The 23,791-nt window shown below is 39.9% G+C and overlaps 1 protein-coding gene and 7 non-coding genes across 8 annotated transcripts; all 8 read right to left on the bottom strand.

The window, feature by feature from the left end:
- Positions 1-2,141: 2,141 nt before the first annotated feature.
- Positions 2,142-11,879, bottom strand: hadhb (hydroxyacyl-CoA dehydrogenase trifunctional multienzyme complex subunit beta). The gene is made up of 16 exons (XM_084737740.1): positions 11,793-11,879; positions 10,463-10,535; positions 10,017-10,058; positions 9,663-9,759; positions 9,376-9,420; positions 8,683-8,782; positions 8,439-8,526; positions 7,759-7,946; positions 7,476-7,656; positions 6,403-6,524; positions 5,936-6,015; positions 5,791-5,838; positions 4,630-4,717; positions 4,220-4,294; positions 3,037-3,201; positions 2,142-2,383 (listed from the first exon to the last, which is right to left on the bottom strand). The coding sequence occupies exons 2-16, from the start codon at positions 10,527-10,529 to the stop codon at positions 2,348-2,350; spliced, it is 1,422 nt and encodes a 473-aa protein (XP_084593866.1). The 5' UTR covers positions 10,530-10,535; positions 11,793-11,879; the 3' UTR covers positions 2,142-2,347.
- A 4,302-nt stretch (positions 11,880-16,181) lies between these two features.
- trnaa-agc (transfer RNA alanine (anticodon AGC)) lies at positions 16,182-16,254 on the bottom strand. Its single transcript has one exon. It is a non-coding gene; the product is annotated as a tRNA-Ala (tRNA).
- A 727-nt stretch (positions 16,255-16,981) lies between these two features.
- trnaa-agc (transfer RNA alanine (anticodon AGC)) lies at positions 16,982-17,054 on the bottom strand. The gene has a single exon. It is a non-coding gene; the product is annotated as a tRNA-Ala (tRNA).
- A 443-nt stretch (positions 17,055-17,497) lies between these two features.
- Positions 17,498-17,570, bottom strand: trnaa-agc (transfer RNA alanine (anticodon AGC)). The gene has a single exon. It is a non-coding gene; the product is annotated as a tRNA-Ala (tRNA).
- Positions 17,571-18,145: 575 nt separating this feature from the next.
- Positions 18,146-18,218, bottom strand: trnaa-agc (transfer RNA alanine (anticodon AGC)). The gene has a single exon. It is a non-coding gene; the product is annotated as a tRNA-Ala (tRNA).
- Positions 18,219-20,744: 2,526 nt separating this feature from the next.
- trnaa-agc (transfer RNA alanine (anticodon AGC)) lies at positions 20,745-20,817 on the bottom strand. Its single transcript has one exon. It is a non-coding gene; the product is annotated as a tRNA-Ala (tRNA).
- Positions 20,818-20,977: 160 nt separating this feature from the next.
- Positions 20,978-21,050, bottom strand: trnaa-agc (transfer RNA alanine (anticodon AGC)). Its single transcript has one exon. It is a non-coding gene; the product is annotated as a tRNA-Ala (tRNA).
- A 464-nt stretch (positions 21,051-21,514) lies between these two features.
- On the bottom strand, positions 21,515-21,587 carry trnaa-agc (transfer RNA alanine (anticodon AGC)). Its single transcript has one exon. It is a non-coding gene; the product is annotated as a tRNA-Ala (tRNA).
- Between the last annotated feature and the right edge of the window lie 2,204 nt (positions 21,588-23,791).

The following is a 23,791-nucleotide window of genomic DNA, read 5'->3' as shown; positions in this document are numbered from 1 at the left end:
CCATCTGCTTCTGCTAAATCTTTAAAATCATGAGAACATGTCAAAAGCAGTGAAAACCTTTTTTTTTTTTTACTCACTTTCCTATTATGATCACAAACTATTCTAATAGTTTCTGTTATTTCACAAGATACATTTCTGTATTTGTGCTTGTGTCTTTGCTCTTCTTATTGATTTGTTGCTTGGACTCTTAAGAAAAAAGAGATGTCACTAATTAGTAATAATTTAATCAAACTGTGTTGTCGGGTAGAAGCAGGCGATGGCACAAACTTTGGTTTAGATCCCAGTGTCAGGTAACAAAAGTTTTTATTGTTGAAAGAAGCTAATGTACAGTAATGTAAGCAAGATATTTCATGATTCACTGCTCTGCTCATACCTTCATACTCCTGTTAAGTGTCCAGTGTTAATAGTGTTTTGGGAAGCGATTGATAAAACCTTAATGAACATCTTTGAATTAAATGAACATCTGAAACCAGAGGGTGTGAATTTGCTGGGAATAATTAACACCACTGACATGAACCTCTGCCATGAAGCAGGTGAATCCACCTTAACTAAATCCACCTTAAGTAAAACTATAGTTAACAACAATAGAACAAATTTTAGATGTGAAAAAATTAGCATATACAACCAGAGATGATTTACAAAACATGAATAAGATCTATACTAAAGACGGACTTGACAGAATCTTTAAATTTATTGTCACCCAAGATTTGCAGTAAATAGACACTTACTTTTCCCCCCATCTTTTTTTGTATCTTTATTATTGTTACTCTTATGTGGTTGAGTTTGTGTCATTTAATTTCTGTCTTTTTATTTATCATTTATTTAATTTATACAAACTTTGCAATGTACTAAAAAGAAACAAGCGTCTGGAATGATGAGCTGCAATAAAGTAGATTCTTCTTCTGATGTATTACCACTAAATAATTTGCCAAACATGAGTCTCTCTTCATTACTCAATTACATACATTTTTAAACATGAGACATGTAATGGATCGATTTTTTTGATATCAATCCTCTTGACATACCTATTTGAAGACTTTGTGAGTAGTATCAGTATCATTATTCACCTTATGGAGGGTTGTTTGTTAATGTTTCCTGTCAGATCTGATCCACACAGCGATGAAGCAGACTGGTTGTTACATTATCAAACTGATTGTTGCTATATGTTACAGGGAAATACTTGAGATTTGAAACAAAGCTTCCAAACTTTTCTCTTTTTTTGAAAGATGAGGGCTGCAACAAATTATTTTTGTTATTTCATTATTAATGTTTCAGTCTACCGACCTTCATCATGAAGGTTGATAGACCGAAGCTTCATTAATAAATATGTCAGCTGTCAGTGAGTCTGTGCTGTTGTTTCTCTCATTGTCTTTAAGTTGCAGCTTCCTCTGATGTCACACACTCAAGTCTGCAGACTTTTACATTATTGTGTAATCTGTCATCATTTTGTCCATAAAATGCCAGCAAATAGTGAAAAATGCCCACCAGTCTTCTCTCATCTCTCAAAAAAGAAATATACTTTCTTATTTTAAAATGTCTCCTGCTTGAAAACAGAGTAGAATGGATAATGTCTTCAAACTGAGTGTTGAAACAGTCGAAAAGCCACAGGTTTTCTGTTTACTCTCATACAACACTAAAAGAAAAACATCAGATTTTCACATTTCACAGGCAGTGAACCTGTGCATTTCATCTGCAGATAATAACTGTGCATGTGCAGGTAATAGGCCTTTTTTCAGATGTATGGCACTGTGACATGTCACAACATAAAATTAATGAGGGCTGAATTCCATTTAGTTCTTCGGTTTCAAGGTCCTGATATTGTGCACGCTGCCTCGCTGTCTTACTGTGAGGCTTGAATAAAGAGGAGCAGTCATTAATGTTGTCAGTAACACCTGTGCTGCTGTGAAAAAGTCCCACGTCCGGGACAAAAAGGAGACGTAAACCCAGAGAAGAGTGAGTCAGCGTGGTTCTCATCACACCATTTAATTCCAACAGTTGGTAAGAAAAAAATATTACAGCGTATATAAACATTAGGATCACTGTAGCTCCTCTGAGTGCTTAAATTTAGCTATGTTACATTAGTCTCGGTGTCGACGCTGACAGGGCGCACCTCCGAGTCCACAAAATCCAAGGCAACGTTCATCGGCGACATTCTGCTATAATTTAACAGCCTCACTAAGCAGAGTTTAATTTACACAAGAATCCTCAAACGCACTCACATACTGCATCTGACTCCTCTCTGATCAAGGCAAAGTGGTGCTAGTATGTACACTCATTCGTCTGCATGTTAGCGTGTGTGTAGCCGTCATGATGAAACCGAAGGTCTGATTACAGGTGGGTTTTTACTTTACTGGGGGTAGGCCTCGATCACCATGGCATGACCCTGGAAAACAAAGATTAAAACAAAACAAAAAGGAAAGATTATTGTAATCAGTTAAATCAGGGCATCTACATGTATCAACATACACTTTTTGAGGCCGTAATACCACAGTTTTATTAAATTTAACACCAATTTTGTAATAAAACTAAACATCAAATGTGAGAATACAGGCATACTCTTTAGAGTCAGTTGAAAGTTATAAGTGAGGCAAAATGATAATAACTAGTTGAGCTAAAGAACGAAAGAGGATAAGAGGCATTTAAATTCATCTCTTGCACTTACAGCATTTAATAAATCAATATTAAAGACCTTCCCAAACAGAATTTAAGACCAATGAATACTTTTCAGGCCTCATATTAGTAAATAGAGACCTGTAGTCACTCTGTAAAGGGTCTAAACAAGATGTAAAAAATTAAGAAAGAAGAAGAAGCTGTAAAATGTCATTTTAAAATGTATTTTTCAATCTTTTTTTTAGCTTAGTTTCCCAGAAGAGATGTTATACATCTTAGAGAAACACAGCATACAAAAAGTTTAGTTTTTTCAAACTTTTAAGACCTTGGTCAGACCAAACTCTTTAAAAATTAATTAAACTAAAAGAGGAAAGGAACAGTCAGTCAGTCGTGGCCCGTGTGATTCCTCTGTCTCGTGCACCGTACCTGTCCTCCAGCAGCACAGGCCGCCACCAGCCCGTACTGTCCTCCCTCCTTCTGCAGCCGGTGCGCCACTGTGGTCACCAGCCTGCAGCCTGTGGCACCGAACGGGTGACCCAGAGACAGAGAGCCTCCCCACAGGTTGAACTTGTCCATGGGAGGAGTTCCCACCTTCACACACACACACACACACACACACACACACACACACACACACACACACACACACACACACACACACACACACACACACACACAGATAAATAAAAGTATTTAAAAAATCCAGTGAATAATTTTCAACCTGATAACTCACTTCAGTGTTGCTGGAATGGAGTTAAAATGTAAAAGTAGGCACAGAAACAAGGGCATGGTGTTTCATTGTATGAACATGTCACAAAAATGTATCCTTTGATGTTGAAATTATTTTGTTATTATTTAGCTGATTAATATTTTCTTTAAACTATGTATACTATGGACATCAATTTCTGCCACTGTGATGCAGTATTTTGCAATAATAAGTCATTATTAAGAGAAAATGTATGATTATTTCCAGATATAAAGTTTTTTGTGAGATACTAACTCTGACTTATTTTGACATAAGTCATTATTTAGAGAAAGTTTATCATTGTTTTGATATGCAAATGTTATTTTAAGATTTTAACTAACTATGTTAAGACACTAAGTCATTATTTGGGCAAGCTTTTTTAGTATTTTGCAATAACAGGTCATTATTATGAGAACATTTATTGTTATTTTGAGATACAAGCTTATAATAACTTGTTATTTTGAAATACTCATTACTTTGAAAAAGTTTCTTATTAGTTTGAGATACTAATTTCGAGATACCAAGTCATTATTTTTATGAAAGTTTCTCATTGTCATGACTTACAGGATCTTTTTTCACGATGCTGGCAGAAATGTGCTTCCACAGCACGTCAAAAATTGAGCAAAAAGATTTAATTTCTATCTAATTTTGGGTGTGAAATCAAAACAAACTTGCAAACAAAAGTCTAAAATCTTTTGATATTACTTACCATTTCTGTATGATAATACATCCATATAAAACTATGATTGCACCAAGATCAAACACTGATATAAAACTTTCATCATGTGACTATCTTGGCCAAAATAACCTCAATGTAAGCATTCAGATCTCCTATATGGATCCATTACCAGCAGCTATGTTTACCTTCGATTTCCTGCCCAAGTACGTCTGGCCGAACCAATCAGAGTCCATAGCCTTCAGATTTGCCATTATCTGGCCCTGAAAAAACACACAGAGATACATCCACTGAGTTACCATAGATACCAGAGAGAAAACACATCGATTTCTACTGATTCAAAAATGCAGGATATGAAGTAGACCGGTCAAATTTCACTCCGACATCGATGTCCATGAATAACACAGGCCACAATTGGATTAAGGCAGACACAGAAATTGAGAGATTCTAGTTTAATCATTGAAGAAATGCATCTGTAACTTTAAATATCTTGGAGATTGACAGGATATTTATACATCAATGCACACATCCACGCATCACATCACAAGCTCGCAGCTTTTTTTTTTTTCACCCCTTGAAATGTGTTGTGATAACTTACCGCGAATGCCTCGTGGAACTCGAAGACGTCGATGTCATTCATGGTTAAACCAGCCCGCTCCAGGACCTTTGGCGTACCGTATGTTGGCCTGGAGGAGTTCAACACAACACAGAAAACTTCTTTTCTCACTCCTTAAACTGATGGAAGAGCAGTTCACACTTTGATTTCATGTAAAATGAACTATTGTCTGTATCTGCAGACACAAACACAACAGATTAAAGGAGCAATGTGTAAAATATAGCCACCTGTTGAAGGTTAACACCAAGCACATATTGGAACAGCATATCATGAAGAGTAACCGCTGATTGCTGCGGCAATCTATGGATGTAATTAGCCTTCTGTTAGCTCAGTCAGCCCTGTAGCTAGAGATCCTACTGTGACTCGAATCTGGCCGGACCTGCAGGTCGGAGCACCACTGGACAACAGGGAGTACTGTACTGAGGTGATCTGCAGTGGCTCCGGCCAGTACCCCTTTTCCATACACGTGTGCAGGGGTACCACTTCAAGGTGTGTCTTTCACTAAAGACAAGCTCACATCAGGTACAGCAGCTGTAAAACCTTTAAATAAACACTTAATTTCCTATGAATTCTTCACAATAAACGTCCAGTGTTATTTCAGTAATCGAAAGCTTTATTATGAAGGGGCTAATTCAGGAAGTGTTGGGGTTTTATCAGTGTTGACATCACATGACTCCTATATGATGAAGGCAAACATGAAGCAGTAAAATAAAACAGATATATGAATGTAAAAACAACAAAGCAGGACAGCAGCCGATTTGTTGGTGGGTCGAGCTCATTTTCGCTCCTCTCCAACAAGGTCTATCTCGGGTGCGACTCAGCACGACTTAGCGCGACAGAAATGCAAATCAACGTGGCACGGTTTGACTCAACATGGCCAAAAGTGACAGTACAAGACAGGGACAGAGAGGACGAGAAGCAGAGAGGAGCAGGATTAACATTTACGTCATCCATCACATTCTTTTTTGAAACATTCTACTTGAAAGTTTTGGCCATATTTACACATTGCACCTTTAAAAACACACACAAGGTTAGATATCGCACTTCAATCACAAGGTGTTGGTTTGCAAAGGTTGGGTAGTTTTTTTTTAGCAAAACTAAATATTATATGAACTTGAAATTAAAAAAAGGAGAAGCACTCACCCCAAAAGCAGCTGATCTTTGGGGTCCTGAGACACGTAGACGAAGTCTCTGCCAGGATGAAAACATGATATAATCAGCACCTCAACTGAAATACCATCACTGGAGACATTGAAGCAGTTTAACTGAACAGAGAGGGTGCAGATACCTGAGGTAGGCTTTAGGCTTGTAACCCATAGCCAAAGCTTTCTCTTCAGACATGATGAGCACAGCAGAGGCACCGTCAGTCTGAGGACAAACACAAACAAGCAGTTGTCTCACAGTCAGGGCAGGTTAGGAGTGGTCATCAGTTGAAAGACAATCAGAAGAGACAGTTCAGGCAGGGCTGTACAGTTTATTTCATAATTTAACCTAAAATGTCACCAGCAAATTTTATCACAAATCACAAATAAGATTATTAAAAAAAAGAAAGCCAAAGTTGCTGCACAGTGTTTCACTTCAGGTTTTTTTTTGCAGCCTGAAGTGTGTGTAGCTCTGTGTGTTTGTTTTACACACTGAGGCAGATATTCATGTCTGTGCTGACAGTGTTTTTGAACCATAAAGAAGGAATTAAGAACACGGAGAGCGCTGCAGGGCCCAGTGTGTGTGTGTGTGTGTGTGTGTGTGTGTGTTTACCAGGAAGGAGGAGTTGGCGGCAGTGACTGTGCCGTGAGGTTTGATGAAGGCGGGCTTTAGTTTGGCCATTTGTTCCATGGAGGATGGGCGGATGCCGTTGTCCTTGGAAACAATATCACGACCTGGTAAAGACAAACATATACATCACCATGCAAACGATGCTAAGACTCAACTCTACATGGTGTTTTCTATGAAGAAAAATTTAATTTAAATCTTTTTCACAGCAGACATCAGGGAAAAATATATTCAGGTGCACAACAAAAAAAGGCTCACTACAGGAAACACACACACACACAACCACTAACAATATCAATAAATGGTTAAAATCAGAATTTATAAACTAAATCAATTCAAAGAAGTCCCCAAACAAGACAAGACAAATAAATGCAGTAAAATAACCAGCAACACTTAAACTTGCAGTGTGGGACTCTGTCGAGTTCACACAATGCTGGTTAAGCTGGAGTTTTTAAATCCTCTGTCTGTGATGACATTCTTGTGATGGTGAACCGGTTGTTGGGCGTTTATGTCAACCACTGATTGGTTTGCCAGAGCTGAAGGGGGGAGCAACCATAGCGATAGAGTAGGCTAAAGCATGGCGGCAAACTGTAGGTCTATGTCCAAAAATTGACAGTGTTTGTGTAATTACTCCTACTGCCAGAGGGAGGAGACAAAACCTCCACACTGCAGTAAAGTAAAGCGCCCATCCATAAAATATATCTCTACATATAAAAGCTAAGGACGGCTCGATGCCACTTTTTTATGTCATCTGATAGCGTTACCACAACCTTAAGTATCTGCCACTACCAATCGGATACCGTCTTCTTCCCACTCTCTTAAACAATGAATGAACGTACTACTACTTATGTTCACGTGACACATGCTGCTCATCTGCACTCTTCATGACACATCTCTCTTTACGGTATGTCACTCAAAGATTAGTTACGCATTTACATAACAGTTTAGACTAATGGATCATATAAGATTATACTTTTTCACAATATTCGATCCAGTGTCAGGCCAATACTGAGTATCAGGTTGGCTCATCCCTGCTTAAAGAGTTCAGCAGTGTTTACCTGGCACTTTGAAGGAGATGACGTCCTGCAGCAGGCCGGCTTCCTGGGCCTTTTTGGCAAACGAGTGTGACCGTAGAGCAAACTCGTCCTGCTCCACTCTGGAGACCCCGAACGCAGCAGCCAGACGATCGGCACTGTGGCCCATCGTTTCAGCTGTGGAGAACTCAGCCACAGCAGGGAGCTACGCACACACAATGAAAAGTTACAGGAGGAAATGCTGCACTGTGTAGCAAAGGGTCAAAAACTAAAACTTTACTTCAACAAACTAAAAGTGAACACGCACCTCTGGGGAGAGATGTGCCATCCGGATGCTGCCGATCAGACTGAGCCTCTGGCCGACGGTCTTCGCCTTGTTGAGGGCCAGCATGGTCTTCCTCATCTTACGGCTGTGACGGATCGGAACGTCGGACATGAACTCCACCCCTCCTGCGACAACAGCGTCACACTGGCCTGCAGCGATCAGACCGACAGCTGGAGAGGAGGAGAGAGGAGGAAGAGACGAAAAAAAAAAAAGGTCAAACACAGATGGCGACAACCAACGAAAACTGAAATGTGTACATCCCTGTTTTTATCTTTAGCATTCTTAATGTATGTTCATCACTGTAATCACTGGAAAGCACATCTGATCTCAGTGTCCTGCTGTATTTCCTCTTCATTGTCATAAGACATCTGTAAATTCTTTATGATTCCTCATCTTCAGAAATCAAATTGTTGTTGTCAAACTCCATACTCTTTTACAACAGGTTCACAAGTACCTGTGTGATAATTTTCAGGTTGTTTTATACTTGCATTCAACACACTATGTTGTTAAGAATGGTTAAATAAATAAATACATACAGCTACACAACAAATGAAAGGCTTCAAATAGATCCTGAGAACAGGATCGGTCGATGCCGTTTCCAGCGATCGTGATCGCCCTCAAAAATCCCGATCAGAGCACTCCTACGTTTTTACATTAGATACCTGAGGTCATTGCCTGGTTGGAGGAGATGCAGGCCATGGTGACGGTGTGAGCTGGGATCTTGTCAGAGAAACCTGCACCCAAGGCTGCCTGAAATCACAGGACAAAAATGTACAGATGCACAACAGAACAGCACTTTACTTCTAAGTGTGCACTTCCAATGCTTAGGATCACTGCTTAAAGAGAATACAGGAGACATATGCAGAGCACATGAAGATACTGTAACTATTTAAGGTGTGATAATACCTCTCTCGCTACATTGCTGGTTTTGACCTCCTGAATGACTGTTCCATAGATGATGTAGTCCACAGCATCTTTGGGTATACTTGTCTTGTGCAGAAGACCCCTGGGGAAACCCAAATGGAAAATTTTAAATCACAGCAGCACTAAAACAAAAAACACCTCTCTGTCATATGTAAAGATTCTGAGAATCTGAGAAACAGGCTTGTGACAAGACAGAAAAAACACATCCTGAGTGAATTTATTATATGGAAAGGGACACTACTTTATAACTACTTTTTGCTGTTTTTTCCTTCCCACATTCTGGCTTTTCTGCCTGCCGTTCCAATACTCTTCTGTCTCTCCTTCTCGATTCCTCTCCTCCCCTAGACCCTTTATGATCTGCTCTCATTGGCTGCAGTTTGTGACCAGATATTAAACCTGGTTGGTATCTTTCTGGCGTCCACGAGGCATCAGCAAGCTCTCAGATGGCATCTTCGAACAGTTCACATTTGTGAGCACCGAGCAAATGCTGATTCGCCTCTTATCTGGTGGGTTTTGCCAGCAATTTACATAAAACTGAAAAAGGATGCTATGATGAATAAAGTAAGTAAACTATTTTCTCAGTAGGCAGCTCATGGGAAAATCTATATGCACCATCAGCAGCCTTAACTCAATTTATTGTGTTAATAGAAACTCACAACGTAAGGACACACTTACTGCAGAGCTGCTCTTGCCAAGTCATGGGGCATCAGGTCAGCATATCTGTAAACACAAAGCAGAACATAAACCTTCAAGCCAAGATTATCTCTCTGTAAAAGTCATTTGGTATGTTTTCAATGATAAGCAAACATCTGACTGGCAAAAATGGTTAATATCACTTTTCTGATCACCTCCAGATTAAAGAATCTTTTTTTCAGCAGCGTTCTTATCAAAGCACCATAAAATTCTGGCACCCACAGGCTGCAGCCAGTGAACTTAACCATAAGAAAAGAGCGGAGACGTACGTGGTTCCAGACAACAGGAAAGGGGTTCGAACTCCCTCAACCAGAACTATGTTCTTCACACCAGGCCGAGCCAACGTCTTTTTGCTCTTTGTCTGAACTGATAGAATAAAAAGACAGACAGCAATAAATAGACAGACTTTGACAGTTGTGAGCTGACCTGAGGAATCAATCTGAGAACCATCGCAGTATCATATATTTTCAGCCATTCTGATTCCACCCAGGGAAGAAAGTTTTGCAAAGGTTCTGTCCAGATAAATAAATTAATCAATAACTATGGACTTACGATGTTCAGCTCACACTTGGCGCACAAGTGTTATGTGAATGTTAATGATACCAGTTAGAGTTAAAACTTACCTTGAGCCTGAAGCTGGGCTGTCGTACTGAGAGAGCGGGCCCCTGATACAAATACAGAAATTATATCAATCTTCAAGTAAACAATTTAAAATACTTCTCCCAAACTTAGCTGGCACAAACATCTGAAATGATTAACAGTACATGCTATACAACAACAAAACAAAGAAAAGCAATGATAAAGCAGCCTGATTTTAAAGACCGGATGGTTGTGTTTTTGGTTGGATCACCAATTATTGTAGAGCAACAAATGGGAAGTCTAAATAAACAAAAGTGACAGTAACTACTGTGAGAAGACCATTTGTACCTACGATAAGAATATCTATTAGTTGTTGGTGTTGTATGTTGCAGTTTTGACTCTATTCACTTGTTTAGTTTCTGATTGCTTTGGCATATATTTGACTCTGTTAACCTGTAAAACAAACACATACAGCATGTAGACAACTTACCCAACCGCATCGCCCAGGACGGACTGACGGAGCAGCTCCGCGCCGTGTTCAGCAACATGGAAGCCATTATGATCTACACAGAAAGAAACTGTAGTTGTTACTGCAGAGTTATAACCAGGGTTCAAATGAAAAAAGTTCATAGCATGACATTACCATGTATCCAAAGTTTAAACTTAAACTGGATGGAAAACTACCACATAATTCAATAAACACAGCAGCTAAAACACCTGTTTCATATCAGTGAGGGTGGACTAAAACAGCTCAACAGCACCACAAACTACATCCTCCAAAATGACCATCAAGTTGAATCAACACCTCTCTGAAACAGTGTCAACAAAAACTGAACATCATAACCTTAATTAAATCAAAATTTATTTCTTTTTATTCCTTTTATTTATTGATGTTTATATTGTTTTTCATGTGAGAGTGTGTCCTGGCCTCATAGTCTCTAAGACTACTGAGCTCTATTTATGTAGGTGAAAGGTCAACCTGTGACCTACTGTCTGAACTTGACATAATAAACCATCATCACCCAGTCTCAAGTTCTGCCTGACTGACTACGTAACTCTGACATATGACTGTGCATATTATGGTTTGATGTGACATTAAAAATATTTGGCAGATCATGACAGATTAATTGCATTTAGCCTGAAACACATCCCCAATATTTGCAGCTCTAGAGAGAATAACAGCTAGTACAGAGAAAGTGAACTATGGTACTGCAATGTTACCTTGCTTATCAGTAGAACCGCATATTTCTACTAACTATAAACTTAAATAACTTTCATAACTCGTTATGAGGTTCATCTCTGTTCTGCTTTTGCCTATAGTATATCCATATGGTTTTGACTGTTGTACAAATTTGCACTTAAAGACGAAGTATATCGGATAGGATCTACATAAGAAATCTTATTCTATGTTTTATTATGTGTAGATAACATGATCTATCATTGACGGTCAGCCAGCTCTACTCCTGTGTACTGGCTGTGACCCTTCACCTAGATTCCTCTCCAGGAGAGTGACAGAGACAGAATCACAGAATCACGGGACTCAATCAGGGTCAAAACTTTTTGCAGATGTTTGGTTCCTTAAAGTAACGCTTACTCCAATCAAAACACAATTACTGTAACAATCTAAATAGCGAAGCGATAAAACTGCCAGATGCCAGCTAGTAGTTAAAGCTAGGTAGCTACTTGCTAGCTAGCTGATGTTTCCATTCAGGTGTGATCTCTTCCTTAATGTTTGGTGTGAACGCATTTGCAAAGTTCATTCCGCGTCTTTTGTCTTCCTAGTTTTATTTCTCAGTAGCGATAAATAAGACGAAGCTTACCTGTAGTTGGGTTATGCCTTTGCCGACACCGCTTCCCTGTCAAACGATCGGCCAGACTCGTCAGAAGCGCTACTGGACTACGCTTTCAAGGACCCATCGCTGTCTTAGCTGACCGAAATATGCCTGAAAAAAATACATGGGCAAACAATTAATATTTTAATACATAGATGTATTTAAGGACAATGTCAACACGAATCATAATATGGATAACGTGAACATTTGAATTAAAAAAAATAAAACCTATTAATTTTAATTCAATAACGTATTAAGCTACGGCAAAAAAAATTCCAGTGTGTTTTGAGGTCCCCATCCTGTTTGCTATTCGACAGTCTTGCGCCCCCAACGGTCAGTTTTTGTTTGTGCGATGACATGAACTTTATTTTTATCTTTTTTTAAAGAGTTTCAGGTGTAGATGACAGTTGGTCGTGTATCTATCGTTTTACAACTAGCAAATATCCCTTTGTCAGGTATATGATGTGAAAATAGTAATTCATTATTTGTTTTACTGAATTTCGCTAATTTAGAGTTTTTGTTAAAGTTGTACTTACCAGTTGGCCTCAAAGCTTTCATTTATTTTCTATTTAAAATGAGTAAATATTTGTGAAATAAATCTTTTTCACAGCAGAAATATTGATATAAATATAGCAGGTTGTAGTGTATAAACACTATTGTAGAACCGTCAGTATTATTGGTAGTATCTGTGTTTACTATTTCACGTCAACGTGGCTGCTGTGCAAAACGTCTGTTATACTCAGAATTGAGCAGACATTGGTTCATTTTGTGTTCTTGCTCAGGTGCGTAATTTGTTGGTTAATTTATAGTTAATTAATAGTAAATTGTGCCACAGAATTGTTGATACTACTTATGACATGTAATTCACTTCATTCAAATGTAATGTATGAGACAGCGGATACATAATTATTCTGTCATGGTTGTTATGGCTAACAACAGTGTGAATAATTCGCTTTAACAATAGTCAATTAGTCATTTAAGTAATCTATGCCATTCTCTGGTTCTAGTTTGTTGAACGTGTGTATTTGCTGGTTTTCCCTGTTTTATATAACTGTGAACTGAATATCTCTGGAGTTTGGACTGCTGGTTTTCTAAGCCTATTTGATATTGGGGTCTAAATAACAAGTTTCTATAAGATAAGATGATAGATTCAACAATATGACATTTGCAAATATCTCAAAAAGAACTGCAACTCACACCAAAAATATCAAGATGGATAAATAGCATATAAAATTTTGGGGCTGAACTGTCACTTTAAAGGTGACAATATAGATTGATATTTTCACTTTGCATTGATAATATTGGATCGCTGAATATTCACTCGATATATCGATCCAGATCAATGTATCGTTTCACCCCTACTTGAGGCCAGGCTTGCTGGAGATGATGACGCCACTTTTCACAGCTCCGTTCAACCAAATCTCCCCCATCACCTCCATCAGCTCATGAGGACCACATCTGTGCAGACAGTGTGTTCACCTGCATATACAAAAACACACAAAATGCGCACACTCTGATTAGTCATGTCACATGTGTCAGTGAGAGACAGAGACAGGTAGTCAAGACTGTCACAAACATAATCTGTCTCTCTCTGACATGTATGTACTGTCTCACAGTCTCTTCCATAAACACACACACTGACACAGATACACACACACACGCACTGACACACACATCTTGGCTGATGGATGACTGAGTCGTGTAACTGCCACATCATCATCCTTGAGCTTGTGGCTGACGTGTGTTCAAGCTTCGTGGAGAGAACAGCACAAAGGACGAGAAACACAGGGCTACTAGTATTGTCTTATTCTAGTTTCTGCTAGTTTAACATTATCCCCGGAGAATATACACATAAATAGCACAAAAGCACTTTAACAGTATCTTCGCTCAAGGACTCTAGGGCATGTAGGGAACTGTGAGGGCCCCAAAAACCAGCCTGTCACCAGCTGAATTTAAACTAAATGAACATTTAATGTTTTTATAGAGTAACTGCTACATCCACGAGATCAAATCTATGTGTGGCCAGAAATCTCATAGTGAAAAGCAGATACTGAAATCTCACACTGCTATTGGCTGGTCTTTAATGTCAGATGATGCACTCTCTGACAGACGGTACCAATGTTGTTGTTGACAAATATCAACTTATTAACTGGAGTCATAAATACACTTAAAGGAGAAATCTGTAATATATGTCATCAGTGATCAAGGATCAGCGCTACAGCCATGGTGGCCCCCTTTGAAATTTCTATTCAGGGCTGGAATAACTGTTTTTGTTCGGCCCATTTCATGTTCTCAAATTAGTTGGTGTCTGTCTGTCTGAAATCATTAATAATCTTGTAAAAGGAGTAGATGTTTGTAACAGTTAAATTGAGCAGTTTCTTACTGGAGTTTTCAGAGCAATGGGCTTTTGTTTTCAGGGTAACAGGCTTAATTTTACAGCAACAGACTTTTATAAACTGTTGATCGACTTACAGTGGAGGATTTGCCCTCGCCTGTTATCGTCAGTTTACAATGTTGCACTCCCTCTTGTGCTCCTGCAGTGTTCCTGCAGCCTGCCTGAGCTTTCCCGAGTCTGGGGAGGAGGAGTAGGGGGAAGCATCTCGTCTCAACCATAGATTGTACATGAAATATGATTTCAACCTCTTTAATCAATGTACTGTCTATGGCTCCAACTCGCTATTTGGACTGCTGTATTTATTTTTGCACACACAATTGCTACATATTGCTCCTTTAAGTACAGAGATTTTAGTCCAAAATCTAACATTTTAAAGGTTCTCTGTTGAGTTTTTAACCTCTCGTAGTGGTACAATCCCACTGACCTGCAGGTGGCAGTAATGTGCCTGTATATGGAAGAAGACTGCATGCTAATAAACATGGATGTTAACAATACGGGTTTCAATGCAAATGTTTTATGAGGAAGGAAATACATTCACCTCTTCTGTTCAACTTCAAGGATTCACACAGTTTGTTTTGATGTGTCAACAATGCACGCAAACATGACTTTTGTTTGTTTACAGGAAAACTCCACTCCTTTATAAAGTAGTTCAAACTGTTTGCACCAGCAGCTACAGCAATAATGTGCTGCTCACTGATGCTTCAGTATTAATCATCTAATGCCACTTACTCACTTACGTGTTTTCATAACAAAATAGTAAGTAGTCAGGGGATCAGACACACTTGTCTGGGATTCCTCAGGTGAGAGGTCTTGTAATGTGTGGACCCCTGTTGTTGATCAGTCATGTAATATGCAGACCACAGAGAGAACTATTTGTATATTCATTTATCCTTGAAATCTAAATGAAGGGAAAGTGTAGCGCTCTATGAGGCCATTTTAACAAGGTGTTTGACCTTAATTTGCAAAAAAACACACTATTTCTGGGTAATTAAACACTCTTTATTAATTTACTCTGAGTATGATCCTGTCCTGTCGGAGCAGTGAGGAGGTCATCCACTCCCTCAGGAGGGTCAGAAGGTTTTAGAGAAGTTTGAGAGGTCAGGACGTCAGTGACAGGACGAGATAGATTAGGTGTGAAAAATGCAAACTAAACTGTGAAGTAAGATTTTACCGTGAAGTCCTGATTTTGTGTCTTCTCTGTAGTTTTACCGAATCACCACGAAACAGTCTTGGGGACACCAGAGGTCATTGTGGAACTGCTGCCCAGAGCAGGCAGCACTCAGAGACTGCTTAAAATGGTATACACACACACGCTCATATTAATCAGTCATTCACTTAATGGCTTGAAAGCACTGCCACATTCTTGTGCTACTGGCTACTGAGTTACACTGGAGTATATTAAGGTCAAGAGTCTCACTTGGGGGAATATCTGCTCACAATATCTGCAGCTCGCTTGTCTCATGCATGTATGTGTGTGTGTGGGTGTGTGTGTTTAGGTGGGTCTCTCTGGAGTGTTTGACTCAATGCTGACAGGCAGGCACATCAGGGCAGATAAATCCAAGAAAAATGGGTCTGGTGCACCAGCTTGTGGACCCTCTGGGTATGTGGCATTTCTTCGTTTCTGTTCCTCATAAGAAAGTCAGTGTGGTTTGCTTCTCTAGGTGGTTGTGACCAATCTTGTTTCAGTTCAGGACAATGTTTCTGGGGGTCATGTTGATGTTGGCAGAACTTTGCAAAGGTCCGCCGGTTTCATCTGGCAGTTGTGGTGGCATTGCAGTAGGTGCTTCACCATCTGTTACCTGGTGGGGATCTGCACTCTACTGAGTGATCTCTTCTGGATTGTTCATGTGGTTTGTTGGAGAATTAGAATCACCTTTATTGGTCACTCATACACAGTGTAACATGTAATGAAATTTGATCTCTGCATTTTACCCACTCCAAGGGGCAGTTAGGTGCTATTTGTGGTGGACGGTGAAAACTCTTGGAGGATGCGGGCATCGATCCCGCTACCTCTCGCATGCTAAGCGAGCGCTCTACCATTTGAGCTAATCCCCCACAGTAATACAGTTATTGTAACTGGAAGTAGCTGACACCTGATAACCCTCACTGTGTGATCTGACAAGTCAGCTCTGCACTGGAGGTCTCAGGTTTCTTTGCCTTCATTATAGTTACTGGCTTTAGCATTGGTTATGTACCAAATCTAACTTGCCCAGGGTGCATTTGAGTGTCAGGTTTTAGAGAAGTGCACAGACATCTCCCCCTTCAGTAGAGGAACGTGACATACTTTGCACAGGAACAAGTTAGTGTAGGCATACATAAGGGGACATAAATATAAGAAAAGCACATTTTTGAGTTGAGGGGATCTTTAAATGTACAACTGTGAGACAGTGATTCTATTTTTGGACCACTGACAGCTGACTTCTCTCTCTTCTTAACTGGCCACAAGAAGCCACAAGTGATCATCAACTGCTTGAGTTTGAAATCTTGTTTCAGCTCTAGACAACATTTGTTGGAGAGTCATCTTGATGTTGGCAGAAATGTGCAAATCTCTGCTGGTTGCATCTGGCGGTTGTGGTGGCATTGCAGTAGGTGCTTCGACCACCTATTGGCTGCTGGAGATATGCACTCTACTGTGTGATCTATTCTAAATAGTTGTATCTTGTTACTTCATTGGTCACTTACACACTGTAATATTTTGTGATCTAATTTAAAATTTGATCTTTCCATTTTACCCACGCCAAGAAGCAGTGAGCAGCCAATCCTAGGGCACAGAGAAGGTTCTTGGAGGATGCAGGCATTGATCCTGCTACCTCTCGCATGCTAAGCGAGCGCTCTACCATTTGAGCTAATCCCCCACATTAACATGAGTTTTGTACATTTAAAAAAAACACATTTTTGAGTTTAGGGGATCCTTAAACATACGACTGTGAGACAGTGATTCTATTTTGTGACTGCTCCGGTTTATACGACCAATGACAAATGACTTCTCTCTCTCCGTAAAGGGTCACTAGGGGCTGCAAGCGATCATCAACTGATTGAGTTTGAAATCTGCTCTCAGCTTGGGACAACGTTTGTGGGGAGTCATGTTAGTGTTGGCAGAAATTTGCAAATCTCTGCTGGTTACATCACCATCTGCTGCCTGGTGGAGATATGCACCGAGTGTCCTCTTCTGGATCATGTTGTTTGTTAGACAACATCACTCATACACAGTGTAACATGTAGTGTGAAATTTGATCTCTGCATATCACCGAGTCCAAGGTGCAGTTAGGCAAGATTTGTGGTGTACAGGGAAAACTCCTGGAGGATGCGGGCATCGATCCCGCTACCTCTCGCATGCTAAGCGAGCGCTCTACCATTTGAGCTAATCCCCCACAACAACATGGACTTTATAACTGGAAGTAGCTGACACCTGATAACTCTCACTGTGTTCTGACAAGTCAGCTCTGCACTGGAGGTCTCAGATTTCTTTGCCTTCATTATAGAGACTAGCTTTAGCATTGGTTATGTACAAAATCTAACTTACCCAGGGTGCATTTGAGTGTGTGCACAGACATCTCCTCCTTCAGTAGAGGAATGTGACAAACTTTGCACAGATACAAGTTAGTGTAGTCATACATAAGGGGACATATATATAAGAAAAACGTGTTTTTGAGTCCTCTCCGGGGGACCATCACCTTATCGTGGTGCAGAGGTTTGTGTGTCCCTATGAACCTGGGAGCTGTATTATCTGGAGCCTAGTGCTTCTGGTAGGGTCTCCCATGGCAAATTGGTCTCAGGCGAGTGTCCAGACTAAGAATGGTCCGAAAACCACATGAAAGAGTGAGGAAGGAGTACAGTGTCCCTGCTGAGTGCGGCTATGTTGGAGTTTACCCCTCTAAGCCTAAGGTTATGGAGGTGAAAACTCATTCAGACCCTGAAAGGAGCTCGGGTAGGGGAGAAAAACTCCTGGAGGATGCGGGCATCGATCCCGCTACCTCTCGCATGCTAAGCGAGCGCTCTACCATTTGAGCTAATCCCCCACAAAAGTGTGAGTTTTGTAAATACAAGAAAAACACATTTATGAGTTGAGGGGATCTTTAAACATTCAACTGTGAGGCAGTGGTAACGTGTTGTGACTGCTCTGTTTTATACAACCATTGACAGATGTCTTCTCTCTCTTCTCAAAAACCACAACAACTGCTTTGAAATCTTGTTTCAGATCAGGACAGAATTTGTTGGGGAGTCATTTTAACAAATGAAGTCTCTGCTTGCAGTAGCACTGCAGTAGGTGCTTCACCATCTGTTACCTGGTAGGCATATACACTGAGTGATCTCTTCTGGATAGTTTATTACAGGATCAACCTTATTGTTCACTTACACACTCTGTAACACTGAAATTTGATCTGTGCCTTTTACTCACTCCAAGGAGCAGCTAAGTATAGCTGCCCAGGAAAAACTTCTGGAGGATGCGGGCATCGATCCTGCTACCTCTCGCATGCTAAGCGAGCGCTCTACCATTTGAGCTAATCCCCCATGCTAAGATGAATTTTATAACTGGAACAAGCTGACACCTCTGTGTACTGACATGTCAGCTCTGCACTGGAGGTTTCAGGTTTCTTTGTCTTCATTACAGAAACTGGTCTCTGAATTTGTTACGTACCAAATCTAGTTTGCACACGTTCATTTGAACATCTCATTGTGTTGGTGTGTGGTTTGCGTGCAGGCTATGAGCAAAGCTTTTGGTTCTTGTTGATCTAAACATAGTGAATGAGTCTAATATGTGTTTGCATAATGATCTGGAAAATGCCTCTTTGCAAAGGAACGGAAGACCAGAGCGTGAATCCTGAAGTTGAAGAAAGCTTCAGGAAATAGAAAGTGACATCTCCTCCTGCAGCGGATCACACCATCCTCTGGTCTGATTTAGCCATCGTTGCTCTGATCTTTCTCTCTAAAAAGGATCACGTGTTTGTTGCAGTTCTTCAGACCGACATCAGTACTGGCTGTAGTCTCACTTTATAAAAGAGGCAGTTCTGTGTCTTCAGGAGGGAACACTGACAAACCCAGCAGAGGGAGACATTGGAGCTGCAGTCAGAGTTGGCTTCACTCTCTGCTGTGGTGGGAGGTTTCATACTCACACGCTCACATCCTGAACCAGAGCCACATGTTTGAATTAGATGATGCACTGCTGGTACATTTTTGACAGCTAGGCAATGCATCAGTTTGCTTGGTAATGGAATAAAATGTTAATTTATGCATATATAAATAAAATGTATATTATTACGCCGGTCTAGGATCATGCAGTAGCATTTGTGTGTGAGATCGCTGGAGCTACAGTTTTTCCGGAACTAATCTCTAATACTTCTGGATCGATCAGCCCAATTTTTGTTGTGCTCATTCTGTATGCCGAAGGACCTCTTTGATTCACAATTTTTTTTTGAAAAGCCTTGAAAAATCTATTTTTCATGACGTTTATACCTTTAAGTTTTCATGGCCACGGGCATTATATTTTCAGATCACCGCATTCTTTTGAACTCAAGATCTCAAGAACATCTAGAGGGAATTTCGTCAAACTTGACACAAAAATTTACTGATTAAATTTTGGTGCTCCAAAGGTCAAAGTCACTTTGACCTCACTGAACACATTTTTTCAGCCAGAACTCAAGATTTTGTACATGACAAAATGATGAGGTATTGACGTTTTATATTCAAAAGGTCAAAGGTCAACTTCACTGTGATATTACAATGTTCAGCTCCTTATCTGTCCTCTTCTGTAAAAACAGTCTGTAAGTGAAGACAGCATGTTTCTCACTGGAAATTATTCACTGGAATCACACATGTATATTGAAAACTTCCATTTTTCCAGAGAATACTCTCACTACCTTTTATTAAACTCCTTCAGTTCAAAGTTACAGTTCAGTATAGTGGTAAATTTTATGTTAAATTCTTATTATATGACTTATATGAGTCTGGACAGGCATGGATGTAAACTGTTACTTGACTGGTTGTTAGAAACGGGACTGTGAGGCTGTAATTCTATTTTTTCACTTCTCTGTTTCATACATCCACTGACAGCTGACGTCTGATGTAATCCAAGTCTCCTGAAGCCCCAACATGCCGAGTAGACTAAAAAAATTTACACCATGTTTTTAGCCTGAATCTTCACTGTAGATCCTTGACTTGGAGAGGCATTCACGTTCACATGCACACAGTCTGAACTGTGTGTGTTCTTTTACATTATGAAACTGGTCACCATTCACTTCTATTCTATCCTTCTTCAATCAGCATGAGGGTGAGAAGACAATGACTCAATTTTCATTTTTGGGTGAAGAATCCATTTAATGTTTGTTAATAGCAGTTGTGGTGGCACTGCAGTAGGTGTTTCACCATTTGTTGCCTGGTAGGGATCTGCACTCTACTGAGTGATTTCTTCTAGACAGTTTATTACCATATTACAAGATCAGCTTCACTGGTCACTCACACAAAGTGTAATACTGAAATGTGATCTCTCCTTTTTTCCCACGCCAAGAAGCAGTGAGCAGCCAATCCTAGGGCACAGGAAATGTTCTTGGAGGATGCGGGCATTGATCCCGCTACCTCTCGCATGCTAAGCGAGCGCTCTACCATTTGAGCTAATCCCCCGCAATAACATAAGTTTTGTACATATAAAAAAACCCACATTTTTGAGTTTAGGGGATCCTTAAACATACGACTGTGAGACAGTGATTCTATTTTGTAACCGCTCCGGTTTATACGACCAATGACAAATGAGCAGCCAATCATAGTGCACAGGGAAAACACTTGGAGGATGCGGGCATTGATCCCGCTACCTCTCGCATGCTAAGCGAGCGCTCTACCATTTGAGCTAATCCCCCATGGTTAAGCATGTTTTCTAAATATAAGAAAAACGCATTTCTGAGTTGAGGGGCTCATTAAACACAACTGTGAGGCAGTGATTCTATTTTTTGACTGCTGTCTTATACAACCATTGACAGGTGACTTCTCTCTCTTCTTAACTGGCCACTAGGGGCCACAAGTGATCATCAACTGCTTGAGTTTGAAATCTTGTTTCAGCTTGGGACAACATATCTGGGAGTCATGTTAATGCCAGCAGAAATCTCTGCTGGTTGCATCTGGCAGTTGTGGTGGCATTGCAGTAGGTGCTTCACCATGTGTTGTCTAGTGGGGATCTGCACTCTACTTAGTGACCTCTTCTAGATAGTTTATTGCCTGGTTACAGGATCAACTTTATTGTTGTCACACACTGAAGTTTGAGCTCTGCATTTTACTCACACCAAGGAGCAGTCAGCAGCCAATCACAGCACACAGGGAAAACACTTGGAGGATGCGGGCATCGATCCCGCTACCTCTCGCATGCTAAGCGAGCGCTCTACCATTTGAGCTAATCCCCCACACTAACATGAATTTTATAACTGGAAGAAGCTGACACCTCTGTGTACTGACATGTCAGCTCTGCACTGGAGGTTTCAGGTTTCTTTGCGTTCATTACAGAAACTGGCTTTGTTACGTACCAAATCTAGTTTGCACGCGTTCATTTGAACATCTCCTCCTGCAGTAGAGGATTGTCACAAAAGTACCCACAGATACAAGTCAGTGTAGTCAAGCTCAGATATTTTAGGGGACATAACTATAAGAAAAACACGTCTGAGTGGAGGGGATCTTTAAACTTCATTTTGAAAAAATACACTAAACTTTTTCATGAATTAATCTAATACACATGCAGGGTATCAGCAAAGCTTTTGGTTCTTGTTGTGGAGGAAACATGGAGTTTCTTTTGCCCATTCTGAAGAGAGGCTTCAGAGGTAAAACTTGAATGAAAAAAGTAATTGTTAACATAGTCATTACTTTCTTACCTATTAATCCAAAACACTGATGTGTAATTTAAAGAATCAGTTCAGTGTGAAGATGCACTGCTGACATGCTGCATATTATACTTCCATATTGAGTTTTCCAGAGGAACAGCTCAGTTTCTTTGAGTCAGCGTACGTTTTTGGCCAATAATCTACAAACTGAATCAATATCTTACACCATCAAACCTTCCTCCTAAAATCAGTTGCTTTCTTTGTCCATTTTCCCAGCACCAAAATCACAAATATTTGCAGTTTTACGTAAAGCATAATCTGCTTTTATCGATTAGATACTATGAAGGCGGTATTGAGAAACGATATTTAGGCAGTGACTAGATTTAACCCACTGTGACAGCAGTCATACAACCCTCTTGCATCACTGCATCACCTCTGCTCACCACTGAAGCATCACTCCTGTGTGAGACGTGAATTTTATTCCTTTGTAAAAGCCGTGATGTTTTTCTACTTCTGATCTTTGTTTTTCATATGTTTATGAATCTGCCATAAGCTTCTGATTCATCTTGTCACTACTGGGTTCAGTTCAAAGAACTCCTCATATCTTGTCTTTTCTATCTTGAAAGCCCTTTTACTTCTGAAAACACAACTATTGCAGTTGCAGTGAAATATTTGAGCCGTGCTTGTCGTATTTGTACCTGGAGTAAGATATATTCTATATTATATATTTATGCTTTATACTGTACTGTTGTGGCTTCAGCTCCACATCAACAACAGCCTGTTGCACCGCCAGTGTCTCTGATCACTGACTGATCTGGGAGGCTTTTTAAAATCATTTTCGTTCATGCAATAACTGTGGTATGTAAATGCAATGAACCTCCTGTTTGATACGACTCCAGCTCCCCGCAACCACAAGACAAAACAAAAGAGGATAAGTAGATTTTCAGAGGTCATTATGTTTCTATTTATTCTGAATTCTCTTATTTATTTCTGCATCACTCTTCTTACAGTGGCCTCACAGTTACATGATCACAGAGACAGAGAGAGGATTTATAGACTTTTCTGAGATGTCATGAGAAACAGTTTAAAGAAACGTGGCATCAGTAAGCAGCCTTTGATCAGATTTCGGGAATGTTATGGAATTTGAAGGATTATTTCAGATATTACAAGAGAACAGCGGCTTGTATGGCGTCAAAAGAATCACAAGAGCTAATAAACAAAGTTTACTTGTACATTTACAACAACAGAAATTGCATTTTCACATTTATCTGGTTAACTTGGAGGGTCTGGCTTCCTGAAAGAAATCTCAGTGTAGCTGAGGTTACCGCCTCTGGTTATGTAACATTATGTAACATTTCTAACATCAGTACCTGTATGAAGAAATAGTTTGTACTCCCGTTAAAGCTGGATATACGTGTACGTGGTGAATTCATAAAGCAGGCAGATTCACTTTGAGCCATCCATCTCCTGATGTCTGGATTCAGTCTGGAAGAACAATTTGGCCATTTTAATGAGACAGTTTTGTATTAATTTATTTGTTTATTTTCAGCCCCAAATAGATCAAATCTGGAGCGTAATTAATGCATATTCTCATTTCGTACCTGTTTCATTTATTCCACGTAGGATTAAACGTATTTATTTAAATGCTGGACAGCAACGCATGATAAATTTTCATTACTGAATCATCTTATTTTTTCAATTAGTCAGTTATTTTGGTTTGGTGTGTGAAAATTCACCAAAATGTTGAAAAATGCACAATGAAATTTGCCTCAACTTACTTCTGAAAATTAACT

This window comes from Lutjanus erythropterus, chromosome 15 (assembly GCF_056507025.1).
Source record: "Lutjanus erythropterus isolate fLutEry1 chromosome 15, fLutEry1.hap2, whole genome shotgun sequence".
In the NCBI taxonomy this organism is placed as follows: domain Eukaryota; kingdom Metazoa; phylum Chordata; class Actinopteri; order Lutjaniformes; family Lutjanidae; genus Lutjanus; species Lutjanus erythropterus.
This window is presented reverse-complemented; position numbering and strand designations above follow the sequence as displayed.

Coding starts and splice junctions, on each gene's coding strand:
- hadhb (XM_084737740.1), bottom strand. CDS start 10,529: ATGGCTTCCATGTTGCTGAACACGGCGCGGAGCTGCTCCGTCAGTCCG. Junction 6,525..7,475: donor CATCTCCTTCAAAGTGCCAG/GTAAACACTGCT, acceptor TGTCTTTACCAG/GTCGTGATATTGTTTCCAAG. Junction 5,839..5,935: donor AAGCCTAAAGCCTACCTCAG/GTATCTGCACCC, acceptor TCATCCTGGCAG/AGACTTCGTCTACGTGTCTC.